General features: G+C 43.5%; 1 protein-coding gene and 1 long non-coding RNA gene across 4 annotated transcripts in view; one reads left to right on the top strand and one right to left on the bottom strand.

Annotated features, from left to right (window-relative positions):
* LOC115156096 (kalirin) overlaps positions 1 to 18,464 on the bottom strand; it is a 288,273-nt gene that overhangs the window by 69,280 nt on the left and 200,529 nt on the right. Inside the window, exons 29-34 of one of the 2 annotated variants that reach the window (XM_029703397.1) lie at positions 17,679 to 17,790; positions 17,053 to 17,243; positions 15,550 to 15,651; positions 14,991 to 15,133; positions 14,610 to 14,712; positions 39 to 285 (exon numbers count right to left, since the gene is read on the bottom strand). In XM_029703397.1, the coding sequence (XP_029559257.1) occupies positions 39 to 285; positions 14,610 to 14,712; positions 14,991 to 15,133; positions 15,550 to 15,651; positions 17,053 to 17,243; positions 17,679 to 17,790 (898 nt within the window). Of the gene's footprint in view, positions 1 to 38; positions 286 to 9,364; positions 9,470 to 14,609; positions 14,713 to 14,990; positions 15,134 to 15,549; positions 15,652 to 17,052; positions 17,244 to 17,678; positions 17,791 to 18,464 lie in introns of those variants that run through there. The other variant, XM_029703398.1, reaches the window with a different exon arrangement.
* On the top strand, positions 252 to 18,225 carry LOC115156097 (uncharacterized). Of its 2 annotated transcripts, none has more exons than XR_003868179.1 (3): positions 252 to 340; positions 14,627 to 15,145; positions 17,777 to 18,225. It is a non-coding gene; the product is annotated as an uncharacterized LOC115156097 (long non-coding RNA). The 2 variants fall into 2 exon arrangements; XR_003868180.1 differs by lacking the exon at positions 17,777 to 18,225 and adding an exon at positions 16,654 to 16,772.

Below are 18,464 nucleotides of genomic sequence, written 5' to 3'. Positions count from 1 at the left end.
CCTTCTTTATTCAACAGTAAAATGGTTGATGCCCTTACCTTTCCCTGTGGGGAAGAAGCACTCCATCTCCACGCTGCTGCGGGAGTGGGAGATACAGAGGGCCGAGCTGGGCACCAGGCCCTCCTGAGGGGGGCTACGGTCGGTGGTCCGCACCAGACACCAGCCGGGGCGGTCACTGGGCCTCTCCAGCAACTCCACCGTCTGACCCGTCTGGAGGCTGAGCTCGCTGGAACAACCTGCTGTGAAGTCCTGCAGCACCACCGTCAACTCACAGCCCCCGGAGAGCTGAGAGACAGAGCGAGAGAGAGAGAACAGTGAGTTATATAGTCTTTAAAACAAGGTGGGTCTTTCGCACAAATAATACTATTGTCATGGCAGAGAAAAGGAAAGAGCTCACAGCTCAGGTTGTTTTTATGCATATGCCCATAGCACTCCATTAAACTAATATCTGAATACACTTCACTGTCATAACCACACAGGGCTTTTTACCATTTTTATTTAACTAGGCAAGTCAGTTAAGAACAAATTCTTATTTACAATGACGGCCTACGGGGGAACAGTGGGTTAACTGCCTTGTTCAGGGACAGAACAACAGATTTTCCTTTGTCACCTTGGGGATTCGATCCAGCAACCTTTCGGTTACTGGCCCAACACTTTAACCACTAGGCTACCTGCTTGACCTACACTGGAGCCTGAGCTGTAAGCTTTCCAGGGAATAGGGTAACAGGTGGGACAGCTTATGATAATCATTACAGATAATTATGAATGTGAATCGTGACTAATGATGAGTGAGAAAGTTAGATGCACAAAGATCATGGCCCCCAAAACAGCTAACCTCTCACCATTACCAATAACAGCATTTTTTTATGGGTATGATATTTAATCCTATAACTTTGTAACTCATCATTATTCACAATTCATTAATGATTATCCGCAATCATGGTAGCATCCACTATAATGTAGTGTTCAGAAACATATTCTATTCTTATTTACAATAAGTGACTCCAAAATGATACAATACATTATTTACCATTAATTTCTATTGGGCACAACATAGCAGAAACACAACCAAAACAAATTGAAAATGCATCCAACAAATTTGTAGAGTCACAAGCTTGATGTAGTCATTTAATATTAGGAATATGGACCAAATACTAAACCTTTGACAATATACACTATAAGTGAATTTGTCCAAATACTTATATCTTCAAGTAGGGGGACTAGATACATAAAGTGATTTCATTTCTATGATAAAACGGTAAAACAGATATGTATAATAATAACCTCAAATAAAAGGTGACATTCTGTACTGTCACCTCATAGATCTCAAATCCAAAATGCTGGAGTATAGCGCCAAATTAAATATTTAAGCTTCTCTGTCCAAATAAATATGTAGGAGAGTTCAATACAGTTGACCTCATCATGAACTCATTATCAGTATCCGAGATCAGCTTAGTTCCTAGAAAGAGAAGTCATGCCATCATATTTAGCATGTTAGCTGTGTGTGTCACAAATCTTGTTCTGGAGGCAGATCTGCAGAGTGATCACTAGCTGGCACAGCCACAAAGTCTTAAAATCAGACTTTAAATCTAACCCTAATGCCTAAACCTAACCTTAAATTAAGACCAAAAAGCAAATTTTTGCTTTCAGAAATGTTTACAATATAGTAAATTTTGACTTTGCAGCTGGCACATCTAGTGGAAATCGCTCAGTTCAGCCTCCAAGGCAAGATTCAACCTGCTCATATTTACACCCACTAAATGACTCAACTGGATGGTATTATATGACTATGTTAGTGAAGTGTGGTAATAAACGGACACATATAGGCATAGTCGTCTGGTGATTATGGCTGAGTCTCAAAAATAGCGACCCAGTTTGACCGGGGCCCATAGAACTCTGGGTCAAAAGTAGTGCACTATATAGGGAATAGGGTGCCATTTGGGACGCAAGCCTATGGGACCTCTACATGAGGAAACGGTTGTAGCACTATACCAGTTTGATCGACGAGAGTCATAAATGACTGCAGGCTCCCAGTTATGAGGAAATCCCTAGTCCTCTATGATTATTAATGTTCTCTGGCTGAGGAAGATTATCTCTGGTTTCACAATCATCATCAAGCTAGCAGCCAATTGGAAGTCAGTAAATCTTCCACCTTGCACCTTGGGAAATGAAAATAGGATCAATCCTCGGGCTGTCACTTACAGTCAACTCAACACTTCCTCGTCTGCTCAGACGCTCTACTCTGGTCCCATATTCATAGCACACAATGACTACATCAAACTTGTGACTCGACAAACTTGTTGGATGCATATTCTGTTCGTTTCGGTTCTGTTTCAGATTATTTTGTGCCCAAAAAAAATGAATGGAAAAGTGTTATTTTGAAGTCACTTTTAATGGAAATAAGAATAGATTCTAGACTCTTCTACATTAATGTGGATACTACCATTATTATGAATGAATCGTGAATAATGATGAATGAGAAAGATAGACGGACCAAATACTGAACTTTTTACTACTTTAATATCCAAGTGAATTTGTCCCAATACTGTTGGTGGTGGGGGGGGGGCTTATGTACAAAAAGTGCTGTAATTTCTAAACGGTTCACCTGATATGGATGAAAATACCTTCAAACTACAGCTGACAGTCTGCACTCGTATCATTTCAAATACAAAGTGCTCAAGTACAGAGCCAAAACAACAAATGTGTAACTGTCCCAATACTTTCGGAGCTCACTGTATATCAAGACAGACCACCCACAGCTTTCTGGAAGCATCATCAGGCTATGCATCACTCGCTAAATTGTCCCCTCCCTCCATTTCCATATTCCCATTTCTGACCACTGAGGATCACTGAGCCGAAACATGTGCTTCATTAAAGAGCTCACTATTATTAGAAATGTCACTGTAAGTCCCAGTTAAGTTACATGGACATGGCAAACAAAGACTGTTTTCAAGGGCAAAACGCTTAGTCTATTACATTGTCTATAACAACAACAAAAACACATTGCCATGCTCAATGGAAATTCTTTATTGAAACAGGGTTTTAGTCCAGGAATAGGCTTAATTTGTGTCCGGGAAACCGGCCCACAGAGTTCAATGGTATATCTGCCTGACTGGAGAATCTAATACACACCTCTCAGCTCAACAGGCTGACTAATATGCCCACAGAATTGATAAGAGGCATGAGTCATGTCCGAACGCTACCAACATAACAGCTCACACCCAGTGCATAATAGGGCAGAGTTCACAGAGTCAACAGAAAGCTCTGGGTTAAAGTTGACCATAGGTAGAGATCTAGGATCAGTTTCTAACCTTAACCATTAGTTGGGAAATGCAAAACTGACCCAGGATCAACATCTAGGGGCAACTTCACCCTACTCCCCAGGGACCTACAACATTTGTTTATGGGTCTCATATATATATATATATATATATATATATATATATATATATATATATATATATATATATATATATATATATATATATATATATATATATATATATATATATATATATATATATATATATAGAATCCCTATTAATTTAATATGATCTCTGTCGGCCCAGTAAAGATTTGCCGTGGACCTTCGATCATGTATTACATTTTAACGTGGCATAAACACAACCAGTCTTGATGGTTTCATCTGATTGTCAAACAATCACTTCAAAAAGCGCTCCCGTTGGCTACCCGCACATGTTCGTCCACTCACTAAATAATTACAGCATTTAAACAGTGCACTGTGCACCCGCAATTTGATGAATGGAAAGAGACATCGGTTACAAAAACCTAAACTTGTAAAGACATTTAGCCACTACTCATTAGGCCCACTGCTGTACGCGCGCATCTTGTTCTCGGCCACTTATATCCGACTTGGCAAAATGTTTGTGTTCTCGTCGAACCACAATGCAATTTGGAGTGTCAAGTCAATTCGGTCATTTTCATGCAGCTGACCTGCAGCAGGCTAATGTTAAACAATGGTGCAATTGCCTATAGTTTCCTTTGCATTTTGTTTTAATTACTGTGATAGGCTCACCTTTTACTGGGACGCTGTACCGGACCGGCTTACTTTACCCCTGCTCCATCGGCCCTGAGAGCAGAGGTAACTCTGCGAGGTGCACGCTTGACCATCTGGTCAGAGGTAACTCTGCGAAGTACATGGTTGGCCATCTGGTCAGAGGTAACTCTGCAACGTACATGGTTGGCCATCTGGTCAGAGGTAACTCTGCAACGTACATGGTTGGCCATCTGGTCAGAGGTAACTCTGCAACATACATGGTTGGCCATCTGGTCAGAGGTAACTCTGCAACATACATGGTTGGCCATCTGGTCAGAGGTAACTCTGCAACATACATGGTTGGCCATCTGGTCAGAGGTAACTCTGAGGTAACTCCTGGATGGCCATCTGGTCAGAGGTAACTCTGCGAGGTGCATGGTTGGCCCTCTGGTCCCAGCTGTAAAATCCATGAGTGCAAGTGGGGCTCAGACAGCCTGGGCCTCTCCTCTTCCTGTCTACCTGCTTTCACTTAATACTCCAGCATGATGTCATGTATGTTTACTCTCAACAGGCAGGCAGGCCATGCAGGCCACAGCACCACCTCAGTGTCTGTCCTTACAGGATCCAGCCTGAAGTTTCCCCTGGGTACAGATCTAGGATCAGCTTCCTCTCCCCCAATCCTAACCTTAACCATTAGTGGGGGAAATACGAAATGACCCAAGATCAGTGTTTCACAACATGTGAATAATGCCTATAAGATTCTCAACATATTTTATAGGAGACAGCTAGCTGCAGGATCTGTGTTTCACCCTCTCTCCTAAATCAAACAACAACCTCCCTGTGTTCCAAAGCCAACGGAACATCAGTGAACTGACCTCTCATTAAGTGGTGTCTTACATTGAAACTGTACCCAAAGGAGTTAATTTCACAAAAACAAAACAGCCTGCAGAAGAATCCCTTGTTACTATAGTGATAAATACTTGTTCGTTAATACATCCCATAATTGTCTTGTCGTGGGCTTTGTAGCATCGGTTGGCTTTATACTGGCAAGCAGCACAACAGACCTCCACATGATTAATTCTGTCCAATTAGTAGAATAACAACTGCCAGTAACTCGGCCTAATTATCTTCGTGACCATAATAAAATATGATTGGACCTGGACAGTTAAGGGGGATCACAGTATGCATACATAGAAGGACACAAGGCCAGATTCATGTGAAATACATTGAGGGAGACTGTTCATGGCCATTGTAAAAGAGACTATATAAAAACAAAAAGTTCATGATTGCATACAACAATAAGATCCCTTAATAAGATCCCTCTCCTGCAAAGCCACATGGAAAAATAGCGCCGTGTTATGAGCCAGGGATAACGCACTGCGGTAGAATCGTGTGGGTGTCAGTGACGAATCTTCCAAAACAATAAGGGTGTGCCCTCTGTTTTCAACAGTCACAAAAAAACAAGAGCTGAGTCCCACATGGCACCATATACCCTATTTCATGCACTACTTTTGACCAGGGCCCACACAGCGCTGGTCAAAAGTAGTGCACTACATAGGGAATTAGGGTGCCATTTGAGACGGGCCCAAGGGGTAGGGGTTAAAGCATTATATTTAAACTCCACTTCATTTTATGGCAAATAAAACCAACTTTTGTTTGAGACATTAGCCCATTTGGAAAAGCCCAAAACATTGAGACCCAAGTCAAAAGCATAAATACAGGACTCTTCAAATGTTCGCTCCGTCTCCATAAATAACCCACTGAGGACAACATTTGGCTCAGTGTGTTGAGACAGCGAGGGAGACAGCGAGGGAGACAGCGAGGGAGACAGCGAGGGAGACAGCGAGAGAGAGTGAGTAAGTGAGAGAGAACCCAGTCTGGGTCTAAATAGTGTGGATGTCAGAGCCATGCCGACTAAAAGGAACAGGAAATTGTAAAGTGTCTGAGTTACCAGGGCTGTGGCGGAACCCATCCGAGACTAACGTTTCGTCATCAAAGGGCCTTTATATTAAAAGGAGCTGCAACATTTTGAATTTTGAAGACAGAGGAGAAACAGATAAATAATTATAACCCACCAAATGATCATAGCAATGCGAGTGATGTCCATTTGTCATTTGTTAATTAGCTGAATGAAAGATAAACACTCCGCAAGTCAAACTGTGATAATCAACTACTGTGCCAGGGAGTATTCTGCAATATTGTTCAAAGGGAGGTCATTGCAAGCCAAGCAACTTCTCTATAGTATGATAAGAATCAGTGCAAACATTCACAATTAATAATCATAACAGCAATGCTCAACATTTCCATGTGCAATGTTTTGACAATGAGAACTAAAAGTTAAGTAAATCAAGGTCTTCTGAATGCAAATAGCACCCTATTTCCTAAGGGAACTGGTTAAAAAAAGTGCACTGAATAGGGTGTCATTTGGGACATGGATGGAGGCTTTACGGTACAATGGAGCTGACATGACATGAGCCCTCTGTCCCCCAGCACAGTTTTGTCCATGAAATGTCAGCAGCTGTTAGGTCTAAGCTGCAGCAAGCAGCAGATGTGGCCGGCGTCGTCTCATCTCGGTATTGTCCCAAATGGCACCCTATTCCCTATATAGTGCGCTACTTTTGACCAGAGCCCCTCTGTGTAGGGAATAGGATGCCATTTGGGACGCAGACCTCACCTCCCCTCGACACCATCTGCACGGTATCAGGTCTCAGGTCACCTCCACCGGGGGGGAGACAGGGCCCGTTGCTAAGAGATCTCCAGGCCAGCCAGAGATGTGGTCAAGCCTCTCACAAGGTACACACGTCAAATATTGCTCACTCAGGGTCGTATTCATTAGGACACACCACCACAAAACGTTTTGCAACGGAAGGGTTTCGTATTGGACAAGTTCAGGTAGTCCTTCCCTATTCCATTTTCTTCCATTTGTTGCCTCATGAATACAACCCTGGTTAGGATGGCCACCAGCCATAGTCTTTGTGATGGAGATTGCTTTTCCTTGTGGGTGTTTTGATTCATTGTTATTATGATTCAGAAGCAAGGCTAGGAGTCCATGAAGAACAAATGTAACACATAAGCCTACAAATGATGTACAATTGACAGACTTTTAACTGAATTGGAACTTCAGACAATTAGAGTAGAAAGGGGGAGGGGGTGGGGGTAAATGCGATACTCAGCCCTGCTGGAGTGGTCAAGGCTTTTTTAGTAGCGTTGAGTAGGGCTGTGACGGTCATGGAATTGTGGATGACGCGGTCTCCATAATAACGGTTAGAATAGCAAAAAAATTAAAAATTAATCTCCTCTCCTCACTGTTTGTGCTGCCGTAGAAATAGAATAGAATAGAACGGGCATCCCCATTTAAGTCAATGACGGCATAATGGGTGGACTGGCGGCCATTGCGAGTGAACCCATAGGATCAAAGCAGAAAGTAAAATATGTGGTGTGATTTGTTGATTCAACAAGAGATTATTTTGAGGAGATGGGGAAACTCCATTGGAATCTTATTAACGCCCATTGTGTACGTTGCCCATGAGTAATCAATGGGCCGCCTGGTGCATTCTGGGAAGTTATAAAAATACTGTCAAATCACCCAGTTTACTGTTCCCAAGTATTCCCACAAAATATAGACATTTGTGAAGGTATGTCAAGGTATGAAATTATTGTTATTTTCAAATACAATCTCTTTTTGGGCTCAGTTGTTCTGGTCCCCCGACCATCCACTCTGACAAAAATCAGCATGCGGTAGGGCTTCCCGAGTGGCGCAGCGGTCTAAGGCACTGCTAGAGGCGTCACTACAGATCCTGGTTCGATCCCGGGCTGTGTCGCAGCCGGCTGCAACTGGGAGACCCATGAGGGGGCGCACAATTGGCCCAGCGTCATCCGAGTTAGGGAAGGGTTTGACCGGCCGGGATGTCCTTGTCCCATCGCGCTCTAGCGACTCCTGTAGTGGGCTGGGCGCATGCATGCTGACATGGTCGCCAGTTGGACGGTGTTTCCTCTGACACATTGGTACGGCTGGCTTCCGGGTTAAGCGAGCAGTGCGGCTTGGCAGGTTCGTGTTTTTCAGACGACGCATGGCTCACGACCTTCGCCTCTCCCGAGTCCGTACAGAAGTTGCAGCGATGGGACAAGACTAACTACCAATTTGAAATCACGAAATTGGGGAGAAAATGGGGTAAAAAAATACAATAAATAAATAAAACAACGGCCTGCGGCTGAATCTAGATGCCTATCCCTGTTTTACAGTCAATTTTTGCTCAGTAAACTTGAGGGCCAAATAAAATCACTCGCGGGCCAAGAATTTTGAATGCCAGCCGAGCATTCCTTGTGTTTCAGTCATAAAGACATACCCGTCTGCTGCATACTCATCTCAACACTGCCTCAACCCTCATTCTCTTAGTCATACTATATAAACACAGACCTGGGTTAAAATGCTATTTGAAATCTGAAGCATTTGCTTTCGCCTGCCTGGAGTGCCAGGTGTGCAGGGTTTACACTTGGGACTTTTCGATCGGTTCCATTGCAACAGGCAAGCTTAATCAAGCACAGATACAGTATTTGAAATTCTTTTTTTAAAGTATTTGAACCCAGGTCTGCGCATACACTCAGTAAAACAGTAGACAAGACAAGCCACTATAGTGTTAACCTTCTGCAACCATGTCTTTAGCCAGAGCCAAACATATCCTATAATTCAACATTTTGATCAGTTTCTAGAATTTAACTTTTCCTGACCAAGATGGATGTTTTTTTTTTGGTCATGTTGCTAGGCTGCCAATATCCATAATTCTATGTTCAGAACTGCACAGTGAGTCAGTAAGTACTGTCTCATTGAGGCAATTTTAATAGCCTACTTCCTTTGTCGACTGGCCCAGCCAGCCCTCACAGTTTAACCCTTAATCTGCTCTACTACTGGGACATGAGGGAGGGAACTCCCTTTCAACACGGCAATGTGCTTCTTCTCAGTGCTCCGGCATAACATTACAGCCATCTGACATTAACACATTTCATGTGACTCCAATATGATTCCCATGAATGATATGCCTATGTGGCGAGATATACATGTTCTCTATTATGGTGAATATGTGGAGAAGCTATACATACCTGTAATGTACAGTTTGGACTCTCGTGTGATTCAGACAGTAGAATTACAATCTTAAAGATCAAGATCAAGCTAAACATGAAATCAATAGATTCAACTAATGAATTTGGTATGATTTAAAATTGCACAGCAGACAAGTGCCTGACAACATCTGGCAGGACTCCTTTGAAAATGACAAACGACCCGTAGCCTACACAAAACCTTCTCTAAACGTCAAAGGTCTTTAAAAGATCCAAGGTACTTCGGTAGAGAAGCTAGGGTCTATTACTTACGCGACTGCTCTCCTTGAAAAGTTTAAAGCTCATCCACTTTGGCATGGTGTCTCTTTCTCTGCTCGCACTCTCTCTGCGCTGCTGTGAGTTAAGCTCAGTTCAAGTAGCTCTGCCTTCTGATTGGTTGAGCCAGGCAGGCAGGCTGTACAGTAGTGTTTGTTATTATGACCCGTCTCTACTACTCATAGTAAGCCTGTGGAACACTGGATACCCCAAGCTGCTGTGATGATCTACACTCTGACAGTGTGTGTATTAGGGAATGTGTGTGTGTTTGCTTGCTTGCTTGCTTGCTTGAGGGAAGGAGGGTGTGGCACCGCTAAGCCCAACTCGGCCCAAAGCTGACACTTGCCTTCAGATGGAGGGAGAGAGAGAGAGAGAGACAGAAAAGTAGAGAGAAAGAAAAAGAGAAAGAGCGAGAGAAGGAAAGCTGGAGAGAGAGAGCGCGTGAGTGAGGGAAAGAGAACGTTACAATAGAGAGAGAACCCTCTCCCATCGGAGGAGCATGAGGCGTCTTATGACTTATGGATGCAGCGGTGGCAATGGGAGAATAACTTCATTATATGGTAAGACAGGGGTGGAGGAGTCAACTTTTATTCATGGAGAGAGGCACACAGCCTTGCCTTAGTGAATGAGCAGAGCACAGCAACATCCATGAGATGTGCAGCATGAGGGACAGAGGCCTAAATACCCTTGTGAACTATGGGTCGTAGTCATAAGTGCATACCGTAGTAAAATGTTTTGCAATGGAAAACAAAAAAACAGCCTTTCCTATTGGACAAGTTCAGGTAGTCCCTCCCAGTTTCGATCCATTTGCTTCCATTTTGTTCCTCGTGAATACGCCCGCCTCTGTTGTACACCCAAAATAGTTATATTTTAGAAAACTGTTTTCATCATGTATCAATCTACAAGCCAAGAATTTACAAAAAAGTGTTGTTGTTGGACTTAATACTCTATAATACTCCATGGAGCCATGGGTTGGGTGGATCTACAGGGGAAAGTAGACACCGCTGAAAAATACAAGTTGGAGACAGACGGCAGCAAGACAAGCCCAGGATGCAGCCTAGGCGCGCGTCCCAAATGTCAGCCTATTCCCTATGTACTGTGCTACTTTTGACCAGGGCCCATAGGGAATCCCATAGGGCTCTGTACAAAAGTAGTGCACTATAGGGAATAGGGTGCCATTTGGATCGCAGACGAGCTCTTCCAGTTCCATGCAGGGTGAAAACAAATCCTCCCTCAGTGGAAGCCACAGCCACTGGGCCATAGCAGTGGGTGCGAGACAGGAGTCTGCATGTGTCTGTGCAGAGTGGCAAACTTTCAGCTTGGATCAGACAAAGGCATCGGAAGGGCTTGGAAAGACCTCAAAACCAAGTCTGTGGAAGAATTGACATGGCTCGGCTTGTGATATAACAGAGAGAAAAAAGAAAAAAAATCATGACAGTCGGTCAGTGATACTTAGCCGCTCAAATTAGTTCAGGTTTGGCGCTATGAACTGTGATTTGTACTATCCAGCCTTCCCCTACCTATTCATAACAGCATAAGCAACATCAAAATATAGCTTATCGGACTTGCAATAAACTATAACGGAGCTCCAGCACTGAGCCTTCCAAGAAGAAAGCCTTCCAAGAAGAGCAACAAGACAACACTCCCACCTCAAGACTGAATGAAATAATATTGTTCTTTAGTTGAGACAACCTCCAAGAGAATGAATGCAGTCCTAACTGCCAGGAAGAGCTACAAACAGGAGAGTAGAAATTGTGTTGTGCTCCAGAGATAAAAACAAGGCAAGAGTTTATGGAAAAACACACGAGAAGAAGCCCAGAAAGGACATACACAAACTAACAAACACAAGGCTGTTCCATAAACTTCCCTCACGTCAAGCCCATTCATCCCCAGCCCAACTAGGCCATGTCACTCCATTCTAGAGCCCCGTCTGTCTGTTGTGTGTGGCAGAGTGACATTTAGCACTGGGGCAAAGCATGGCATGTGGGTGGACTGTGTGAAAAGGCCATAGGGCGTCACAAAAGCCTGGTCAGGCCTCCCTCTCTGGCTGCATCCCAAATGGCAACATATTCCCTATTTAGTGCGATACTTTTGACCAGGGACCATGGGGAGGGTCAAAGCGAGATCTTCCATCCAAAAAATAAGACAACAAACAGGCACGACCAGAGACAGCTTCACAACAGAACGCCCATCAGCGGTATGTTCAACAGAGTACAATGTTGTGGAACGTTCAGATAGAAATATGAGGTAGAACAACCATGTCTTTTTGATATGTAGAATAAGGAATCATGTCAGCCCTATTTATTTAATTTCTATCTGGAACATTTGACTACTGAACTTGGCCCAGCTTAACTCCCACACTAGCCAGCAGATCCAACACCTTACGCTTGCTTTCAGCTGCACTACAGGGTCAGACAGACTGTTTAAATTAAGACAGAGGAGCTGGCGTGAGATATGGCTCGGAAAACTCACCTCAATCGAGGGAGTAGAAATGCGTTGTACTCCGAATTGTCCCATTATCCCAACTGTTACACTGAGAAGATTGAATGACAGGCACTGAAAAACCAGTCGTTCAATCTTCTCTGTGTAACAGTCGGTAGTGATGGGGAAAATAAGCTTCCTGAGGCATTGAGGTTTTCCAGTCAATTGTGTCAAAAATAGGTACATTACTCAAGGCTTTGATCAACACAGCATACACTAGTGGCAGCTGCTGGTCAACATAATTTAGAACAGCCAAATTATTATAGATAGACTTTTTGTCTTCTACCGAACCAAATCAGGTGGATGTTGGACGAAACGAAGCTTCGGACGTCATTGATCACGTGCTTCTGATAAAGTGATACAGGCATCGGCACACTGCTTCGAAGTAGTGATTTCGACTCATGCCTTGAAGCTCCAGTATCAAACGTAACATCACTAACAGTTGGGATAATGGGACAGAGTACAACACATTTCCCATCCCTGGATTGATGTATATTTTCCAAGCCATATCTCGCGCCAGCTCCGCAGCGTCTTCATTTAAGCAAATGGCCTGTCCGACCCTGTAGTGCTGCTGTAAGCAAGCGGAAGGTGTCGGATTCGCTGGCTTCTCCCACATCAACAATACAGTGTCTTCTAACTCAAGAGACACCATTTAGCTGCAAAATAGTTTGAAATGAGCCTTACTTTGATTTCATACGGTCCTTCATATGCTGAGTGAGGGCACATGCCCGCACAAAACCTTAACACACTTTTCATAGTTTCACATGATTGTTGTCTGACCTACTAGCATCTACATGGGGAGTCTAATCTCTAATGCCAGCCCACATGACCCCTGCTGCAAACATAAGAGAGGCCAGGGAAACCCTGTTTGTCAATCACCTCTCCATCATGTGACCTACAGGGGGCAGAGCTAGCTAGGGAGGAGTCAATTGGCCAGACTGACCACATTGCAAATGTGTGCCAGCTGTCATGATGCTATGATAAGTGTTTAACATATCAGCTAACTGCGTCATATGATTTAGCAATTGTATTCCCGACTGTGCAGTCGAAGACGCGGCACGCCACCATTGGTTTATGTAATGCAATGTCTGCAATGCACAGTGCCTTCAGAAAGTATTCAAACCCCTTGACTTATAACACATTTTGTTGTGTTATAGCCTGAATTCAAAATTCTACACACAATACCCCATGAAAAAAAGTGAAAATATGTTTAGACATTTTTGCAAATGTACTGAAAATGAAATACATTTGTATTCACACCCGACTCAATCATTTGTAGAAACACTTATGGCAGCAATTACAGCTGTTAGTCTTACTGGGTACGTCTCTATGAGCTTTCCACACCGGGACTGTGCAACATTTGCCAATTATTATTTTCAAAATATTTCAAGCTCTGTCAAATTGATTGTTGATCATTGCTAGACAACCATTTACAGGTCTAGAAAATGTAAGTCAAAACTTTAACTCGGCCATTCAGGAAAATTCACTGTCTTCTTGGTAAGCAACTCCAGTGTAGATTTGGCCTTGTGTTTTAGGTTATTGTCCTGAAGGTGAATTAATCTCCAAGTGTCTGGTGGAAAGCAGACTAAAGCAGGTTTTCCTCTAGGATTTTGGCTGTGCTTAGCTCCATTCCATTTATTTTTATCCTGGAAAAACTCCCCAGTTCTTAACGATTACAAGCATACCCATGACATGATGCAGCCACCACTATGCTTGAATATATGGAGAGTGGTACTCAGTAATGTGTTATATTGGATTTTCCCCAAACATAACAATTTGTATTCAGGACAAAAAGTGAATTGCTTTGCCACATTATTTGCAGTCCTACTTTAGTGCCTTGTTGCAAACAGGATGCATGTTTTGGAATATTTTTATTCTGTACATGCTTACTTTTCACTCTGTGGATTAGGTTAGTATTGTGGAGTAACTACAATGGTGTTGATCCATCCTCAGTTTTCTCCTATCACAGCCATTACACTCTGTAACTGTTTTAAAGTCACCATTGGCCTCATGGTGAAATCCCTGAGCGGTTTCCTTCCTCTCCGGCAACTGAGTTAGGAAGGATGCTTGTATCTTTGTAGTGACTAGGTGTATTGATACACCATCCAAAGTGTAATTAATAACTTTACCATGCTCAAAGGGATATTCAATGTAAGCTTTTAAAAAAAATATTACCCCTCAATCAATAGGTTCCCTTCTTTGTGAAACATTGGAAAACCTCCCTGGTCTTTGTGGTTGAATCTGTGTTTGAAAGTCACTGCTCGACTGAAGGACGTTACAGATAATTGTGTGGTGTACAGAGATGAGGTAGTCACAAAAAAAGTATATTATTAAACACTGTTATTGCAACTTATTAGGTGACTTGTTAAGCACATTTTTACTCCTGAACGTATTTAGGCTTGCCATAACAAAGGGGTTGATTACTTACTGACTCAAGACATTTCAGCTTTTCATTTTTAATTAATTGGTAAAATAAAAAAAATAAAAAACATAATTCAACTTTGACATTATGGGGTATTGTGTGTAGTCCATTTACAAAAATAACAATTGAATCCATTTCAAATTCAGGCTGTAACACAACAAAATGTGGAAAAAGTCAAGGAGTGTGAATACTTTCTGAAGGCACTGTAGGTGACCGATATCACTGTAACTTTTTGTTTGTTTGATGCAATACACATTCCACAATTGTGAAATATGTGTGATGGTAATATCTTGTGTAGCCCTATTGGGAACAGAAGAGATGTTCCTGACGTCCTCCTACCTTATCACTGTCCACAGTGTTCTGGGAGGTCCTGGAAGCGATGGAGATGGTGTCTGGCTGGCTGCTGCCGTCACCCTGGCTGTCTACATCCTCACCAGCATCCCTGGAGACACACACACACACACACACACACACACACACACACACACACACACACACAGCGTTAAAAGGGATGTGTCTCATCCCTGTCTGTCTTGATGTTCGTTTCTTGAAGGGGATGTATCGTATCTTTAGCCATCCGATTTAAAAGATGGACCAAATCAAATATAAATGAGCCATACTGATCTATCAAATTTGATTCTTGTTTATTTGATTATTGTTTATTCTTCCAGGTGTTGCTTATGTGGGCGCCTGCCATGGCAGAGTGATGGGCCTGCTCACCTTTTGCTGTTGTTGCGTGGCTTGGCAGGGGTTTTGGGCATGTGGATGGGCTCCTTCAGCGCCCCCTTGAGGTGGATGATCCTTTCCTGGATCACCTCCCGGATGTTCTTGATCCACTCCTGCTTTGCTTCAATGCTGGACGCCTGGGGAGGAGGGTGAGACACACCACATCACATTGAATTACCTTTTTGGATCCTCTGGCCTCTGTCACTTGAAGTTCACGAGAAGGTGTTGGCGTATAAAGGAGAAAAACTGCACTGTAACCCTGAAGCTGTTGCTGTGTAAATGATGCTTTCTGCAAGGCATGGTCCTTACAGGCCTAGTCTTTAGGCAGACTATTTTATGTCGCCTTTAATGGCCCTCAATGTCCTGAAAAATCTTGAAGATCAGTAGAAGGCAGCTTTAAGAGACCTGGGCCCGTATTCACAAAGCGTCTCAGAGTAGGAGTGCTGATCTAGGATCAGGTCCCCCTGTCCGTATAATCATATTCATTATGATCTAAAAGGGAAAACTGCCCTAAACTATCTTTAGGAATCAGTAGATGCCTTTGTGGACCTACCTTGAGGACAGTCTTGTTGTCAGATGAGGGGGTCCTTCCAGCCCACAGGGCAAACTTACAGGGGTCCCCTTCAATGTGCTCTGTCACGCCCAGTTCTGATGTCTGGAGATGGAGAACAACAAGTTCTTAAACACTGTTTTCTAATGCTTGTTATGACTTGGAACATCCCAAATCATGTGTTCAGTATACCATTGACTATCATTTAAAGCCCCCCAATAGCAACGTTCCCTTTATGATAAGGAGATGGCATTTAAGAGGTACATTAAGACACAGTCATAGTAAATCCCATCCAACTTTCCTTTTTGTCCCTGTGGACTGTAGTCCTTGGGTCCTGGCTGGTCGCGTGTCCCAAATTGGCACCCTATTCCCTATATAGTGCACTAATTATGACCAGGGCCCATAGGGCTCTCTCCATGAAGGCAAATAGGGTGCCATGTGGGAAGCAACCTGGAACAGCTGCTATTGGACACGCACATATGCATTCATAATTCATGCTTTAATTCAGGACTGAGACCACTCCATCTGCTCTGGGTTTCATGTATTCAACACCTGCCTCTTTGTATTCTCCCTCCACAGCTTCCTCTAAAACACCCTGATATACTGTAGCCTATTATACAAGTGGGCAATTAACACGTATACCGTAGTCAAGTCCTGCTTACACATAATCTACATCTTAGTCATTTAGCAGACCCTCAATTGAGAGTGACTTAATTGAAATAAGAAGTCAAGAATAGCTACATATGAGCGTCGTCCAAATCGTAGCCCACAATAGCACAAATACTCTGCGCACCCATCCAACGCACACACGATGGGGGCTTTACATCCAACCCAAGGCTGGATGCAGATCAAAGGGAATGGGTTGGCTAACCTCTTGGCCCACAGTGTGGAGTAAACATCTCCACTGGTTAAAAGCACCTGCCTTTCTGATCCAACTCACCAGGACTCCCCAGGACACATGCAAGGCATCACATCGTTATAGTATTATTAGGTTCACAGCTTGGCCAGCTGGATGACACAATATCTATATGAAAACACTGTCTTGAGAAAATGCCCTTGAAAAGCTGGAACTCCAAATTACTATACGTGACCTGTCTCATTCCTCAGATCTCAAGTCAAGTGCCGCTTCATTCATTTCAAATGGACCTCTGACTTGAACTTTAACTGCAGAGCAGGTAGGAGAGGAGGGGAGAGGAGAAAAGAGACAAGGAGAGGATAAAAGAGGCGAGGAGAGGAAAGGAGAAAAGAGACAAGGAGAGGATAAAAGAGGCGAGGAGAGGAGAGGAGAAAAGAGGAGAGGAGAAAAGAGGAGAGGAGAGGAGAGGAGAAGAGAGGAGAAAAGAGGAGAGGAGAGGAAAGGAGAAGAGAGGAGAAAAGAGGAGAGGAGAAAAGAGGCGAGAAGAGGCAAGGAGAGGAGAGAAAAGGAGAGGAGAAAAGAGAAGGAGAGGAGAGAAAAGAAGAACAAAGACAGGAGAAAAAGGGTCCAGAAAAGGAGTCCAGTCCTACCAGCAGTTTGTTCTTGAAGGCATATTTGGTGCGTCCGGCCGAGTCCTTGATCTCCTTGCTGAACACCAAGGAGATCTCGAACAGGAAGAGATGGCGGTCCCGGCCCTTCCGGATCAGAGACTTGGGATCCCACACCTGGAACGTGTCCTGGATGAACAGCTCTCCCTGCACGTCCAGATTCTCATCGAAACCTGCCGGAGATCACATGGCTCTTTAAATACAGCAATGCACTACGGACTGCAGAGTTGGGGCCAATTTGAATTGAAGTCAATTAAGAACTTTGGAAAGAAATAACTTATCCTTTTCAATTTAGTGAGAAATCATTGAAATAGTAGCACATTTCTTTGCAATTATTGAATTTCAAATTTTGGCAATTGGAATTGTCAGACTTCAATTCCAATTGTCCCCAACTGACAGAGAAAAAACAACCTTACAGCTCTATGCTTGCCTACTAGATAGTATTATTCCATGCAGTGCAGGTCTTACTGTACATTTCACAACTGTCCCTTAAAGGGATAGATAAGGTTAGTTAGTTTACTTCCACATGAAGTGATGGAACAGCCTTTCTAAGAAAATTGGAGATGTTTGAAATAGAATGCAGCACACAGGCCTCCTTCCTGCTGTACCTTCCAGCATGGCGACGTGCATGGCGTCGTTGGCCCTCTTGGGGACACTAAGCATCACCTCCAGGCCGTCCTTAATCTCCCCCTTCCCCTCCTCACAGCAGGTCAGCAGCTCCTGAAACATGACATTTGGACAGTTTTCATCAGTTCCAGTGCATTGATGGGGTTCCTGAGTCTACAGTTCCTGGCATGCATGTTAAACACAGGACAATCATTTCCCCAGCTGGATATTGTTTTATTAGAAAATCAGAGGGCTAAGAACAGACATTTCGAGAAGACATGTCTGGAAATGGTTTCAGTGCTATTTCTTATGCCAGACACTAAAGGGGGATCTCTGTATGTAAGATACTGGCTGCGTCCTAAATGGCATAAGTGCACTATGTAGCATAGGGAATAGGATGCCATTTGGGATGCAACCTAAGACGCTGTGTGATGACGCTCTGTACAAGTGCTACTATGGACATTTAACACAGAGCTAAGGGCCCACACACAGGCAGGGGAAATCAGCCGACTCATGGGAAGCCATTAATGAGAAAACTCAACGTAAACATACTGATAGAGAGGAAGGGAGGGCTGCAGGGAAGGAGGGAGAGGGGGAGGGAGGGGAGAGAGGGATGGAGGGAGAGAGAGTGAAAGACAGTGAGAGGAGGGAGAGAGGGAGAGAAGTGCTCCAGAATGCTTTGATGTTCCATATTTCTTAGGGGAACTGGGATGGATAACAATGGCTCCCAGTGTTCCTCCTTGTCCCAAATGGCACCCTATTCTACTATTCCCTATGTGCACTATATT

This window comes from Salmo trutta, chromosome 20 (assembly GCF_901001165.1).
Source record: "Salmo trutta chromosome 20, fSalTru1.1, whole genome shotgun sequence".
In the NCBI taxonomy this organism is placed as follows: domain Eukaryota; kingdom Metazoa; phylum Chordata; class Actinopteri; order Salmoniformes; family Salmonidae; genus Salmo; species Salmo trutta.
The sequence above is the reverse complement of the archived record's forward strand: the minus strand, read 5'-3'. Positions and strand labels throughout refer to the sequence as shown.